The 16,402-nt window shown below is 35.3% G+C and overlaps 1 protein-coding gene across 8 annotated transcripts in view; it reads left to right on the plus strand.

Annotated features, from left to right (window-relative positions):
• DNM3 (dynamin 3) overlaps positions 1-16,402 on the plus strand; it is a 693,285-nt gene that overhangs the window by 278,531 nt on the left and 398,352 nt on the right. For all 8 annotated transcript variants that reach the window (XM_058310135.1, XM_058310136.2, XM_058310139.2 and 5 more), the window contains exon 12: positions 6,366-6,436. In XM_058310135.1, the coding sequence (XP_058166118.1) occupies positions 6,366-6,436 (71 nt within the window). The remainder of the gene's footprint in view (positions 1-6,365; positions 6,437-16,402) is intronic.

Here is a 16,402-nt window from a genome sequence, read left to right on the forward strand (position 1 = left end):
TTTATTTTTTTCTCATTTTTTTTCTTATACTGCAGTCCAAATTAATGTGTGTGAAGATCCAAGATATTCATGACAACTTTTGGCAATGCTTAGAATTATGTAGATACTTGTTTCTTGTGGTGGCAACACTGTATTTGTGCTTAAATATTATAGTTTATCAGTACAAACTCCTGCCCACATGGATTTGGGACTATAAATTAAACAGAATCTGGCTTTGTTGTTGGGAGAATAGATGTAATACCACAGATAATCTAATAATGATCCTCCTCCTAATTCTTCAGTCTTTATTAAGAGATGAAACTGAAAAATTGTATTTAATGGTATGAAAGTTTCTCATACAAGTATAATGTTTTTGACCCAATAGCCTCTATTCCCTGACTTTTTTTTAAAGGAGGTATTGGGGGATGAACCCAGGACCTTGTACATGGGAAGCAGGTTCTCAACCACTGAGCCACATCCACTCCCCAGTGAGAGTTGGTTTTTTAAAAAAGATTTATTTATTTATTTATATCTCTCCCCTCCCCCACCTCCCACCCCAGTTGTCTGTTTTCTATATCTATTTGCTGCATCTTCTTTGTCCGCTTCTGTTGTTGTGAGCGGCACGGGAATCTGTGTTTCTTTTTTTTTGTTGCGTCATCTTGCTGTGTCAGCTCTCCATGTGTGTGACACCATTCCTGAGCAGGCTGCACTTTCTTTCGTGCTGGGCGGCTCTCCTTACGGGGCACACTCCTTGCACTTTGGGCTCCCCTATACGGGGGACACCCCTGCGTGGCAGGGCACTCCTTGCGCGCATCAGCACTGTGCATGGGCCAGCTCCACATGGGTCAAGGAGGCCCGGGTTTTGAACTGCGAACCTCCCATGTGGTAGACGGATGCCCTAACCACTGGGCCAAGTCTGCCGGTGAGAGTTGTTTTTTTTTTTTTTGTTTTTGTTTTTAGGAGGTACCAGTAATCAAACCCAGGACCTTGTACATAGGAAGTGGCACTCGGCCACTTGAGCTACATCTGCTCCCCTAACTTTATTTTTGGGAGTGGGGAAGAATGGATTTGGAGTGATCCATTTGATCTTTGTTGGCCAGGCCCCTTTGTAACTCATAGCAAGATTTGGTCAGATGACCAACCAGTTGACATTAGCCACAAAAGCAAAGCCTCAGTGTCCATAATATTGGGTACTGGGTGAGAATCGATAATGTGGCTACATGCTAATTATGGTGAGAATAAATAAAAAGCAAACTCATTTCCAAGGTTGATAGATAATTATAAAATTTACAGTTACAAATATTTTTTGGGCACCTATCAGGTGCATCTTGCTAGGTCCTAGGGATAAAATGGTGAACCAGAAAAATGTAATCCCTGTTTTTATTGAGCTTACAATTTTGCATGGTAGAAAGACATCAAACAAAAAGTGTAAATAATAAATTACATGTGGTAAAAACTGTAAATAAAAAGAGAATATAATATATAAGAAAATAGAATATAATTATGCTACATAGACTATATGAGAACAATAATATTATCCAACATGGTTTAGGTGAGGGTGAGGAGCAAGGATCCCAAGGCAATACCCACTGGGTGGCATCATGTAGAAGATGTTTATGAAGCTATTGTCACAATGACTCTGATTCATTCAAATGTTACCTTCCATGAAAGCAGGCAGTAAATATTCATTAAATGAACTTTTAAAAAAGCAGCTTTATTGAGATATATTCAAACACCCTAAATCCATCCAAAGTGTATAATCAATGGCTGTCAGTATAATCACAGAATTGTACATTCATTACCACAATCAATTTTTAGAACATTTTCATTACTCCAAAAAGAAAAAAACCCATACCCTTTAGCATTTACCTCTCAATCTTTCTATCCTTCCCCAGCCCTACATAACCACTAATCTTCTGTCTCTATAGATATTTATTTATATTTACATTTTATGCAAATGGAATCATGCCATATGTAGTACTTAGTGCCCAGTTTCTTTCACTGAGCATAATGTTTTTAAGTTATTATAATTAATTTTTTATATTAGAGAAGATGTAGGTTTGCATTAAAGTCATGTAAAAAAAATTCCTAAAAAACCCCTGTTGTTGATACTTTGCATTGGAGTGGTACCTTTGTTATAATTGATGAAAGAATATTAAAATATTACTGTTAACATTAGTCCATAGTTTGCATTAGGTTTATTTTTCCCTAATACCACCCTATTATAAATACTTTGTAATAGTGATGTACATTTGTTTTAGTTCAGGAAAGAACAGTCTTATATTTGCACTATTAACCACAATCATCATCCATACCAAGGTTCACTGTGTTACACAGTCCTTTGTTTTATCCTCTAGCTTTCCTTCTAGTAACCTACATGACCCAAAACTTCTCCCTTTTAACCACATTCACACACATAATTCAGTACAGTTAATTATACTCACAATAAAGTGCTACCATCACCTCTAAATTTTCAAACATGTACAATTAACCTAATTAGAAATTCTGCACAAATTAAATGTCAGCTCCCCATTCTCTACCCCCATTTTATTTCCCAGTGACTTACTTAGAGATTTTAACTCTACGAATTTACTTACTATAAGCAGTTCATATTAATGAGGTACAATATTTGTCCTTTTTTGTCTGGCTCATTTCATTCAACCTAATGTCCTCAGGGTTTCTCCATGTTGTAGCATGCATTGGAACTTCATTCCTTCTTATAGCTGAATAATATTCCATCATGTATATGCCACATTTTGTTTATCCAGTTATTGACTGGTGGATACTTGGGTTGTTTCCATCTTTTGGCAATTATGAATAATGCTGCTATGAACATTGGTATACAAAGTCTGTTTGCATCCCTTCTTTCAGTTCTTTTGGGTATATACCTAGTAGTGGGATTGCTGGATCATATGGTAATTCTATACTCAGCATCCTGAGGAATTGCCAAACTGCCTTCCACTGTGGCTGCACCATTTTACATTCCCACCAGCAATGAATGTGTGTTGCTATTTTTCCATGTCCTTCCAACATTTGTAGTTCTTTGTTTTTTTAACAGTTCCATTCCAGTAGGTGTGAGATAATATCTCACTGTGGTTTTGATTTGCATTTCCCTAATAGCTAGTGAGATATTGAGCATCTTTTCATGTGCTTTTTAGCCATTTTTATCAACTCTTTGGAAAAATGTCTATTCAAGTCTTTCGCCCATTTTTAAATTTTGCTGTTTGTCTTTTTATTGTTAAGTTGTAGGATTTCTTTGTATATTCTAAATATTAAACCCTTATCCTATTTGTGATTTCCAAATATTTTCTCCCATTATGTAGGCTGCCTTTTCACATTCTTGACAAAGTCCTTTGAAGCACAAACGTTTTTCATTTTGGGAAGGTCCATTTGTCTATTTTTCTTTCATTGCTTTTGCTTTGGATGTAAAATCTAAGAAACCATTGCTTACCTTAAGGTCTTGAAGATGCTTCCCTACATTATTTTTTTCTAGGAGTTTTATAGTCCTGGCTCTTATATTTAGATCTTTGATCCATTTTGACTTAATTTTTGTATAAGGTGTGAGATAGGGGTCCTTTTTCATTCACTTAGATATGGATATCCAGTTCTCCCAGCACCAACCCTTAAGAGTTAGGAAATTTTTGGCCATCATTTTCTCAAATATTCTTTCTGCCCCTTTCCCTTTTCTTCTCCTTCTAGGAAACACATGACACATTATCTTTGCACTTTGTGCTATCACTCAAATCCCTGAGACACAATTTTCTCCATTCTTTTCTCTATAAGATCTCCTGACTGTATGATTTTGATTGTCCTGTCTTCTAATTCACTGATTCTTTCTTATGCCTGTTCAAATATGCTATTCTTAAATTGTAAAATTATCTTTAGTGTATTTTTACTCTTTACTATTGGGCCTTTCCTCTCCATAATTTCTATTATGCTTCTTTTTATGCTTTCAAATTCTTCTTTATGTTCACCAAGGGTCTTCTAATATTCTTTATCTCTTTAGCCATATTTTCCTTCATCTCCTTGAATTGATTTAAGAGATTTGTTTGAACATCTTTGATTAGTTATTCTAAATTCTATGTTTCCTCCAACTTTTAAATTTGTTCCTTTGACTGGGTTTACTTACTGTTTCTTGGTATTGCTTGTAATTTTTTTGCTGATGTCCAGGCCTGTGGTAATCTTGATGAATTTACTCTGATGGTCAGTTTCTATCTCTTGTCTAGGGTTATATTGTTGATTGGCTTTGTGTTAAGGCTCTTTGACACTTGGTTCAACTTCTTTTAGACATTTAGAATTGCCTGTGTTGGATCAGATTTACTCAACTTTTCTACATCTGATTCTGGCCCTGGTATGTTGTACAGTTTTTAAGATTGTTCTGTTTATGCAGTTGTTTCACCCCCAGAAGAAAGCTTCCATTCTTCTGTTCCTTCTCTGGAACAGAGAAGATTGGTTCTTGATTGGTTGGGATTCTTGATTGGTTCTGTTTGTTTTTGTTTTACCTCTATAGTACTTTTACTCTTCTTTCATTGCCTCTATCTGCTTTTTCCTGGTGGGCAAATTCTGGTAGTAGGGTAAGCCTAGAGAGGACTTTCCAAAGTCTCATTTCCCGGCCAAAATAAGGTCAGGAACCCACAAAGGGGATGCAGACCAGTTCCAAAGGGCCCTAGAGAGATGGTCAGGAAAGCCTTTTTGTTGGGTCCCTGAAGCTGAAGTTTCCTGGCCTGTCCAGCAGATGGTGTGCTTCAGCAGACCGTTCCCTGCAGCCCTATGAAGCAGTGTGTTTTCCCACCTTCACTGACTCTGCTTCTATTGGGGGGAGTGTTGAAACAATGACCATGGTGATTCCTGTCTGGGGTGGTCTAATGCAGTGGTTCAGAGCAGGGACCCAGTGATCTAAATTCACCTATCAAAAGCTGTGATCATTGCTTGACTGTGCCTTCCACCCTCATTCTTGGGAAAGATGGCTTCCATGTCCATTTCCATCCACAGGAACCAGTTAGGGATTGGACCTGATGCAGCTTACCTAGTGTGCTGGCCACTGCCACAAAACAAGTTACTCACAGTTTCTCAGTCTCTTTGTCCTCCTCTTCCCTGGATGCTTTACCATGCTCTGCTATCCTCTGGAGCTCCAGAACAGTTATTTCAGACAGTTTCTGCCTGTCCACTAGCCGTTTTTGGAGGAGGAGCAGGTACTGCAGCTCCCTTATCTGCCATTTTCCCTGAAGGTTCCCCATTGAATGAACTTTTGATGACCATGATGACTATTTTTATGAGGAAAAGTCAAAGCAAAGAGCGGTAGGATATTGAGGCAGAGAATATTAAGTATTTTTCCCTATCTAAAGTCTCAGCATCCTAGAAAGAGAGATGGCATAGTTGGGAAAAGAAAAGAGAGGGGAACTCCGTTTTGAATATTTCTGGAATAACCTCTTCCTCCCCCTCCATGTTTTTTTTAAAAACTATTTCTGGTTGTTCCATTCCCCTCTTGTTCTTTCTCAAGTTCTTTGTCTCCTCATGAAGAATATTTCCAGCAGAGAGACCTTCCAATTTTTGACTTCGAGTTTATTAGTGTCTTATGATTAGAATACTTTTGTGTTGCCTGGAAACATGCATTCATTTCATTACTTTGCAAATTTTGATTGAATGCATGATGTACCAGGCATTGTTCTAGGCAATGGGGCTATAGCAGTGGATGCAGCAGGTGACATGTGTAATACCTAATATGTAAAATCTTACTATGTCACCTACTGGTAAGTGCTACAAAGGAAAATAGGCAGGGAAGAGGATAGAAAAAGAGCTATAAAAGTGCTAATTTAGATGGAAGGAACAGAGAAGATCACTCTGATTTGATGATAAAGCTTACTGATCTCAAGGAGGCTTTTTGTTTACTTGTGTATCACCTATCTGACTTGGTTGATGGGATACTTCTCCTACTTTCCTAAAGGGAGCTTAAAGAGAAACAAAAGATTGAGAGGAAATACAAGAAATAATATTGCTAATCCATGCCTACTATATAGCCTCTACAGAGCAAGAAACTCAAAGCAGCCCCTCACTGGGTTTTCTGCTTCACATCTTCTTATACATGCTTGCCCTTCTTTTGTTTATGCCTATATCTTAGAGCATTAATATAATTCTTAATTCTTTGTTAAACTAGGCAATAGTATATGACTGTAAACTATAGTGTTGTTGTCTTCATGTGATACTCAGACATGTCAATTTTTACTTTTTTAATGTGGTGTAAAAATATTAAGACTTTCTAATGAAAAAATAATGCAATTTTCATTCTAATTGAAGCATCCTTTTTAAAATTAAATGAAGATAAATAATTTAAAGTATGAAAATTTTGGAGACGGATCTTTACTAAAGTGCTTCTCTTTAATATATAGGTACTGCTACTGATTGACATTCAAGTTTCCTACATAAACACCAACCACGAAGACTTCATTGGCTTTGCAAAGTACGTGAATTCCTTGATTGTCACATTCCTTCTGCTTGTTTGGTCTAGAAAACATGTTATGAATTTCTACTTTGGTCCCACCCCCTTTTAAGAGTGTAGTCTGTTTTGAGATTCCTCTGAATCCAACCTGCTTGTGACGTTTGAGACTCATGGCCAAGAGGGAGGGGATTTACTATTCTCTCCATAAAGTAGTTGACTCTTTTATCATAAAGGATTTGAAATTGTGGGTGTCTTAAATACTCATTGTTTTTGGATGATGATCTGCAGTTTGTTCTTGAACTGCTATAAATAAGCAATAACAGATGTACATTTTATATTTGTTTGGAAACAGTTTCCCACATAAATTTGAAATATTAAGTGAAATTCACAGAATATAGAGGCCTATTTTTAACTGTCCTGTGTGAACTTAAATGTACTTTTTGGGATGAACAGGTGACTATTCTCTTTCTTATAAACTATTTATACTTCCCATATAATTGTCAATATATTGTTTTCTTCATAGATGTTGTCATCTAGATATTATTCTTAGTAATTCAGGGTTAGTTATTCATTGTGTGTTACTTTTAAGACCTTGAATTAAGTACTTTCTCCTGCTTTTTTTAGTAGAACCAGTTTTTGTTTGCTTTTTAAAGAATCTCTTCTCTAACTCTAAAATCTATTTATGGCATGTAAGTGGTTCCAACTTCAAGTATACAAAATATAGCCTATTTTATATAAAATATAAAATTTATAAAAAATATAATAGTTCTATATACTTTTCCTTGAACTGTGTAATGCACAACTACACTGCCCATACCAATTTCTGCATAGGTATTTGCATCACAGGCATTTCACACAAACCTGCCACATTTCTCTTCTAGCCCCTATGAGTCTCACTGTTTTCATTGCACATTTTCTTCTGCAAAATTATCAATGGGAATAAACCTAGATTCCAGTATGTCTCTTTGTCTCTAGGCCTGGGAGGTAGATTTGAGAATTCCTTTCTGGCTTCTCTGCAGCCAGTGAACTCCATTTGCCCTGGATCAACCTCTCTATTCTGGTTTCTGTGAGGGGGAAAAATGTTTTTGTCTTTCAGGAGCTTGCTTAATAGTGAAAAGTGTAGAGAAACACATGTAAAAATTTAAACTGACACAGTCTTCCATTTACCTCACTTGCATCGTTGAAGAGTTTACAAAACAAATTCTTTAGTCATTTGAAGTAACAGAAGTGCTGCCTTTAGTGTTAATTTTTATTGATTACAAGTGTCAGCTAAGTTCTTATAAAAAGGTAGCAGACGTAAATGTAAACTTGGTATGATAACTTGAAAGTTTAAAGGATGTTGCTGTGCTGCCTTATTCTGATTCAAGGAGGAAATGTGGAAAAAGTCATAATCTATTTGGGAAGATTCAAGTTTTGAACGTGTTATGTAACCAGTGCTACAATTTAAATTTCACCCCCATACTCTTCTTGAACATCTTTTCCCCCAGATTACTCTTTTGTTTTTTTAAAGACAGAAGATCCAAAGTTTATTTCATCCCTAGTATATTTCATTTATTTTTTCTACATCAGAAGTAGTTGAACTACATTATTCTATTGATTTCTACATTTTCAAAGGTATGTAACTGCCCCTATTTTTCCAGTAGTAAGACAGGCTCTGAGCTTCTGTGACGTTGGGGATGAAAAAGCAGCATTGTACAAATCCAGCAACTTTGCATATTTATCATATAATTTAAACTGCGCACCCAAACCTTCTTTTAAAGGACTGGTCTAGGTGTCAGCCGTCTGTTATTTTTCCAGGTTTTACCAGTGATTAGCTTTGGCTTTTGGCAAGTCACTTAGGCTTTGTGTATCTCGGTTACTGATCTATAAAATGGAATAATAATCCTTGTCTTGTATACTTTCCAGGATTTTTGGAGGATCAAATTAATGAAGTTATGTGAAAAATTCTTTGAAAAGTGTGATGTTTGTAAAGTGAAAATGTTTCTTCTTTCTCTGTCTCTCTCACTTTCACACACAAAGGATTTTACTTTTTTAATGGGATTTACAATGACTGAAGTGTGATTGTCATTTTTTTTAGTTGCTAATATCATTATTTCCAAATGTAATATTTTGGGCTGAGATTCAGAGGTATTATTTCTATACTCAGTTGGAGTACATTTCAGTATGACATGGGATAATTATGAAGATGAAGAAATGTTCATTTCAAAATCACTTTGAGAGGTTGTGGTATTTTTTCGTACTTTCAAAAATTAAAAAAATATGGTTATAGCTGTAAATTTTAAAGTTGGCAGGAATGTTGTTTCCATCAAGGAAGAAAAGTCAAGCCATATTTGAAGACAATTATGTAAGTATTTTTAAGTTCCAAAGATAGAAAATGAAGGTCTGGATTTGAGGAAACTAAGCATTTTTTTTTAAAGGAAATTTTTAAAGAGTTGCCAAAAAAGAGGGGCCTGCCTCTCGGATTTATGGGAGGGTGATGTACGTAGTATTTTATACATGTGATTTTCCTTCCAACTGAGATGACTTTTTGTTCTCTAAAAAAAGGAAAACAAATTACTAAAATTAGAGTAATGGAATATTAAGTTTCAGTGTAGTGTTCCAGACATTTGAAAATTCTTTCTGCTATAGAATTTATTCTTCCATGTTGAATACGCTCTGAACTTTTTGTTATCTCCCAGTTATTTATTAAACATGGGCCATAAAATATGTACCATGTGTAATGTGGCCAAGTAAGCACTGCTGTAAGCTTGAGTTGGAATTTCCTGCTTCTAAAAGTTTGCATTTTTAACTATAATATAGTTTCTGAACCTAAAATCCACTTCAAATTTCCTCATGACTTAAGGGTTTTATTTTGTCATTCTTCCCTATTGAAAGCAACCGCAAATTCTATTTTTTATACAATGTAGCTAGTTTTTGTAATTTGAGAAAATATGAGCTGGCCCAATTGTCCCTTCACTCACTTTCAATCGTTCTCAGCAATCCTGCTTTTGAACAGAAAGTCTAGCTTGTTAGCTGAATGCCTTGGGAAGTGAACTTTCAAATTCTTGTGCTCTTCTCCATTTGTTCCATCCGCACAGTTTGCTTTCTGAGTTACTAAGATTTATTGTCCAGTGGTTTAAGAGAAAGATGGGCTGCAGATAAAGACTGTTAAAGTAATATCTCCAATGCCACATGCAACAGACCAAGGCCTGTTTGCTTTTCAATCTGCTAGTAGGTCTCAACATCTGTTTTCTCACAGTTGAAATGTTACAATGTACAGATTTCAGATTTCTTGTTATATGAGCACCATGAAAATTCTATGGGTTGTAGTATTCATTATATCTCTTTCCTGATCCTCTGGAATTCCTCTGTTGCCATTTTACTAAAGGCAGTATATGTGAACTTTGGTACCAAATTCCAGACCAATCCTTGGTCTTTCCCTTAATTTCCCCTAATATTTAATTGTATCCTAGTATAATAGAGTTTATAGTTCCTATACTTTTAGAAGAATGTATTTTTCTCTTGTGGAATCAAAACTTAGGTATTAGAGTATAGAATAATCCTTTTTTTGACTCTTATGGAAATCTAGGAATTAAACACTTGGTTGTCCTTTGAGATTCTTACCAGGTAGAAATAGAGGGTTGAACAATTAGAAAAGACATCATTAGTATCACCTATTCAAGTAAGTTACAAATTCCAATGTTGCAAGCATCATTTTAAAAATTGATTTTTACATTTTCATCCTTAAATTACTTTGAACTTTATCTACACTCTTATAATGAATTTTAGGGAGTGAGTCATATATGAATCATATGGACAAAGTTCTGTAAGGTTTTCTTGGATAGTATGTAGCCTGAGACTTCACTAAAAATCCTATAGAAAGCACAGTTTTTCTTCTCCCTTCGGCTTCAATCAGATTGGATTGAGAGGCCTACGTGTGATAAATTGTAACCTTGGGATTCTCAGGAAGTGGTCATAATCTTTCTTGTGGTAATACAGAAGAACATTTTAGAAGATCATCTTTACTCTAGAGCAATGCTATCCAATAGAACTTTCTTTGTTGGAAATATTTTATAAACTCTGTTGTCCAATACAGCAGCCCCTAGTCACATAAGGCTATTGAAAACTTGAAAAGTAACTAGTGAAACTGAGGAAATCAATGTTTAATTTAATTAATTAAAATATAAACTAAAATATACAACTGGCTATCAGCTACATACCATATTGGACAGTGCGGCTCCAGAGTATGGTAAATCCAACAATTGTCCTGGATCCTTCATTTGGCAGCCATACTTTATTGATGGCTGAGTGATGACTTACAGTGGTGTTTACTAGGAGCTAATAGTGTTAGCTGCTACTAACTAAGCATTGGGGCTCAGGTATATATATTCAACTCTTAAAATACTAAAATGTAATGGATGGCCCTTTATCTTCCCACTGCCACATTCTTTAGTCTGTATGTTGCCAATTAGCTAGTATTTTCTCCATTATCCTTACTATTGGAATTTCTTTTAATGTCAGGTCTCCCATACAGAAGAAGCATAGTTGGCAGAGGCACACATTGAAATTTGCCGTGGAATCTGCATCCCCTAGGGATTCTCCATTTTCTTGAATTTGTCTTCTGTTTGAGTTAACTAGAGTCTGTACTCCTTCACTTTTCTTTTTTTCACTTTTTGGTCCACTGCTGTCTTGTTTCTATCATACCACTCTATTGAAACTTTTTAACCAGGACAAATCAGTTAATCTAATGGACACTTTTGAGTCCTTCATTTTACACCATCACTCACTCAATGTTGAAGAGATATGTTCAGTAACCCTTGCTATCTTCTGGATTTCCTCTTTTCTCTCAAGTCACTACTTCTCAGTCTTCTTTTAGAGCTCTTTATCCACTGATCATGTCTTAAGAACTGCTTTTTTCAAATCACTTTTCTTCCTTAGACCTTCTTCTTTTCTCACTCACTGCACTATTCCTGACTGATCTTACCCACTCCAAATGTCCAGTTAAAAAAACTATCTGATGACTCTTAATTTAGATCTCCATTCCAGAACTTTTTCCTTGACTATATACCATATTAAACTGCCTACTGTACTTCTCCACTTTTCTATCTCAAAGAAGTCACAATCCAATATGTCCCAAATTAAACTCATCTGCTCCCATAATTTGCACTTCTTCCATTGTTCCTACTCCCAGTTGCTCAAACCAGAAACTTATGAGAAGGGGGTGCTTAATCTTTTACTCTTTGTTCCTCTTATCTGTATCTCCCTCCATCTTTACCAAGTGTCTCTCCCCTTAATATTTTTGAATTTGTGTAGTTCTTTCATCACCACTGCTACTCCTAAAGTTAGTTCTCTCTTGCTGGGTCAAGAGTCTCCCTAATTCCTATCATTTTCTTTCTCATTCTTTTTGGGATTCCCTATTACTTTTAGAATAAAATCTAAACCCATTAGCATGGTTTTTAATGCCCTATGGAATCTGTATCCTGCTTATATCTTCGTCTTCTTCTATTGTTAATATTTCCTTCCCGTTCCTCAACTATATATGCTCCAGCCAGCCTGGCTGCTTTTGGATCCCTAAATGTACCATACAACTGCCTCAACTACAACATGCTCCTTCAAATTATTTAAATTTCCTCTTATAGAGAAGCATTGATATTCTGTTTATAAATAATCCTGGCATCAAAGTATAATTCTATAAATAATCTCTTGATAAACTACAAAAAGCACTCTTTTAGGGAATGTCAGTGGTGAGAGAGTTAGGGATACTAAGATTAATGCAGCACACCTTTGGCCATCAAGAAGCAGACAATTTTGGAGGGAAATTAGATTTGTGATTATAACATAATCCTGTTTACATCATACAGGCACTGACCAAGGACTTTGAGAGATCATGGAAAGAAGAGATAACTGGAGGTTTCTAAGAGGGCTTAATACAGAAATGGTACATGACTAGACTTTGAAGCCTGGATAAGTCTCCAGTAGTTAGGGAGAGGGTAGCTGGGCCGGCTTCTTTCAGTCTTCCCAGCATCAGAGTCAAGACTGCCTTTTACAGGGAGGTAATTTTTGCTAAAACACTCCTTTGATCATGCCATTTTTTGGCTCAGACCCTTTACTTTTTCCTTCCTCCAATGTAATTTTCAAATTCTCCATTATTGGCCCCAACATATGGTTATTGCACTAAATGACTTTTACGGTAATTTCTAAATATGTCCAGATTATATAATTTTGCCATTATAGTTTGACTTTCAACAACTTCCCTATAGGCTTCACCTTTCTTTTTCTCTTTTTTATAACTTTATTTCAATTTCTAAAAATAAAACAGTAGACACAAGACAGCTTAACAAATTATGAGAGTATTACTTTAAATAATCCTGTGCAGGCACATTTATCTTATTTAATTCTAAAAACAAACTTGATTGTTTCTCCAGTGTTCTGAAAGATGAATAAATGAGTACAGATTTGTCAAATGACATGACCAAGTTCTCCTTGTTAATGAAGAAAATGAAAAAATGAGATGTGAATATGATCAAGCATTTTATTTTTAAAATTATTTTTATAACCTTTTTTTTAAAGATACATGGATCACACAAAATGTTACATTAAAAAATATAAGAGGTTCCCATATACCCCACTCTCCACACTCCCCACTCCTCCCACATCGACAACTTCATTCATTAGTGAGGTACATTCACTGCATTTGATAAGTATATTTTGGAGTGTTGCTACACAGCATAGATTATAGTTCATGTTGTAGTTTACACTCTCTCCCAGTCCATTCAGTGGGTTATGGCGGGATATATAGTATTCTGCATCTGTCCCTGCAATATTATCCAAGACAACTCCAAGTCCTGAAAATGCCCCAATGTCACACCTCTTTTTCCCTCTCCCTGCCTTCAGCAACTCCCATGGCCACTATCTCCACATAAATGATATAATGATCAAGTATTTTAGGCCTCATCTTTCTCCCTCACCACTTTCCTAATCCCAGTCTATTCACTTGGAATGCCGTTGATTGTCTTACTCTCAATATTGAAATTTCGCCTTTCTTCCAATTTTTCTGGAAAAAATCTCACATCATATCAAAGTCAAATGATCTTTCTTGTCTTGAAACCATCAGTACAGTTGCTCTGTGGAGGATTTTTTTGGCCAATGATCATATACTACTTTGGAACATTCTTCTGTTACTTGAGTCTCTTATTGTTCATGTACATGGATGAGGATCGAAGGGAATTAGAAAAAAAAATAATTTGAGCTAAGGGATAACATTATGGGTTTTGTTCTTTGAACCTCTTATTATATACTTTTTTTTTTTAATAGGAACTGGAAATTGAACTCGGGACCTCGTGCATGGAAAGCAGGAGTCAACCACTGAGCTCCCCTCTTGTCATTATGTCTAGGAATAGAAGTTCGGTTTTATGTGTCCTAGTATTCTGACAAAGTCTTCCATAGCAATGTGTGTGCAGTAGGGACTTCTATAATTAAGAACAAAAAAATACACACGTAAACACATATATAATAAGAAGATATGGTATAATTATATTGTACAGTTGAAACAGAAGCACATTTTTTTTGCATACTATTATGGTCTCACATATTCATAGAGAGCTTATTCTTTTGTTATTCTTTTGATATGTGTATCTCATCATCTGTATTAACTAAACCGTAGACTTCTAATGACAAGTGCTATACCTTATTCATGTTTATATCTTTCACAGAATTCCTTGCAGATAGGTAATGCTAAAATTTTTCTTAGGTCAAATTAAAACATCGCAAGCACATATTATATAATTGCAGAGAGGGAGATAGCTAGTTAAGTACCAGTCATAGCAGCTCTGGCAAACTAAGACAGCTTTTAATACCATGTAATGGGTTGACTTAAAGAACAGGAATTAATTAACTCACTGTTGGCTGACAGTCCAAATTTAAGATCACAACAGGCTGTGATTTCTTCCACAATCTGTAGTGTTCTGTTGTTGGCTTGCTGCAATCCTTGGGTTTCCTTGGCTTGCATCTCTGCTTCATCACAAGGTGACCTGTCTCCTTGGTCTCCTCTTGTGGTTTTCTCTGACTGCTGTCTTCTACTGACTTAACTATATCCTAATTTCCTCTGCCTTATAAGGGTGCCCATCATATGGATAATATGGATAAAGCCCACTCTGATTCAATTTGGTTTCATTTAAATTGGATCCTCAAAGATCCTATTTATAAATAAATCTATACCTTAACTAATAACAGCATCTTCAAAGGTCCTATTTACAAATAAGTTAACACCCACAGAAACTCAGATTAAGGCTTGAACATATCATTTATGGGGGACATGATTCAGTCCCCAACATTACCTATGACTGAGAATATGTCCAAGGGCTCAAGTTAGTTTTCAGATCCTTACATGTTTTCCCATGAACATATTCTCAAGTGTTTTGAAATACTTTTAGTTAAATTATCGTAGCATAAGAATATCTCTAACAGAGGATGCTTTCTAACTAGGCAACTTATTTTTCAGTATTTTAAATTTATTATATAAAAAAAATTTTTAGAGAAGTTGTAGGTTTATAGAAAAATCATGTAGAAAATATTGAGTTCCCCAATACCACCCCTATAGTCTTCCCTCTTAACACTGTATTAATGTGGTGCCTTTGTTATAAGTGATGAAACAAGATTACTATAATTATACTATTAAACTCAGGTTCATAGTTTATATTAGGGTTCAGTGTTAGAATTGTTCAGTCCTTTTTTTTTTTTAGTTTTGTTCTAGTAAATATATATACAACCTAAAATTCCCCCCTTTAACCACATTCAAATATATAGCTCAGCATTGTTAATTATATTTACATATTGTGTCTGTCATCACCATCCATTACCAAAATTTTACCATAACCTCAAACTGAAACTCTGTACTAGTTAAGCATTAACTCCCCATTCCCTACCCTCACTCTGGCCCCTGGTAAACTATATTATAGTTTCTAACTATGAATTTTCTTAGTCTAATTATTTAATATCAGTGGGATCATACAGTATTTATCCTTTTGTTTCTGGCTTACTTCACCCAACATGATGTCTTCAGGATTCATCCATGTTGTTGCATGTATTGAAACTTCATTATATTTTATGGCTGAATAATATTCCACTGTATGTATCTACCACATTTTGTTTATCCTTTCATCTATTGATAGACATTTGGTTTGCTTCCATCATTTGGTGATTGTGAATAATGCTGCTATGATCTTTGATGTTCAAATATCTGTTGGAGTCAATGCATTCACTTATTTGTGGTATACACCTAGAAATGGGATTGTTGGGTCTTATGGTAATTCTGTATTTGCCTTTCTGAAGAACAAACTATTTTCCACAGTGGCTAGGCAGCTTTTTTTTTATGATGTTATTTGTGAAGTAACTTCAAGTTCTTAAATATATCATTAATAACCATATCTTGGAAACTATGGGGCCAGTTGCTACAAAAAGATTATTTTTTTATGTGGAAAGTAAAGGTAATTTAATGTTTACTTTAACATTAATATTTCAGATTGGCCACCCCCCACCCATTCCCTTTTTCTTTCTCCATCTCTCTCTTTTCCTCTTACATGCTGACATATGCACATACACACTTTACAGCTGAGAAACTGAGGTCCATCTCGGTCAAATTCTTTGCCTAAGTTAGTAGCATAAGGAGTCATCACAAATCTCTGTGCCTTTTACTTTATGTTTAGCACCTTTTCCTTTATGTGATTTTAGGAAGACTTACACATGACTTGAGGGTCTCCAGTGTTGGTATATCTAGTTTGTTTTTTTTTAAAATAAGTCAATTTTATTGATACATATTAATAAAGCGTACAATTTATACAAAGTGTACAGTCAATGGTATTTAGTATAATCATATAGTTGTGCATTCATCACTTCAATCACTATTAAAGCATTTTCATTATTTCAATAATAATAAAAAAAAACCAGACAAACAAGAAAATTTCTCAGTTTTGAAGTGGTCAAATCAGTCAATGCTTTGTTTTTGAAAAC

The sequence above is a fragment of the Dasypus novemcinctus genome, chromosome 13 (assembly GCF_030445035.2).
Source record: "Dasypus novemcinctus isolate mDasNov1 chromosome 13, mDasNov1.1.hap2, whole genome shotgun sequence".
Taxonomy (NCBI): Eukaryota; Metazoa; Chordata; class Mammalia; order Cingulata; family Dasypodidae; genus Dasypus; species Dasypus novemcinctus.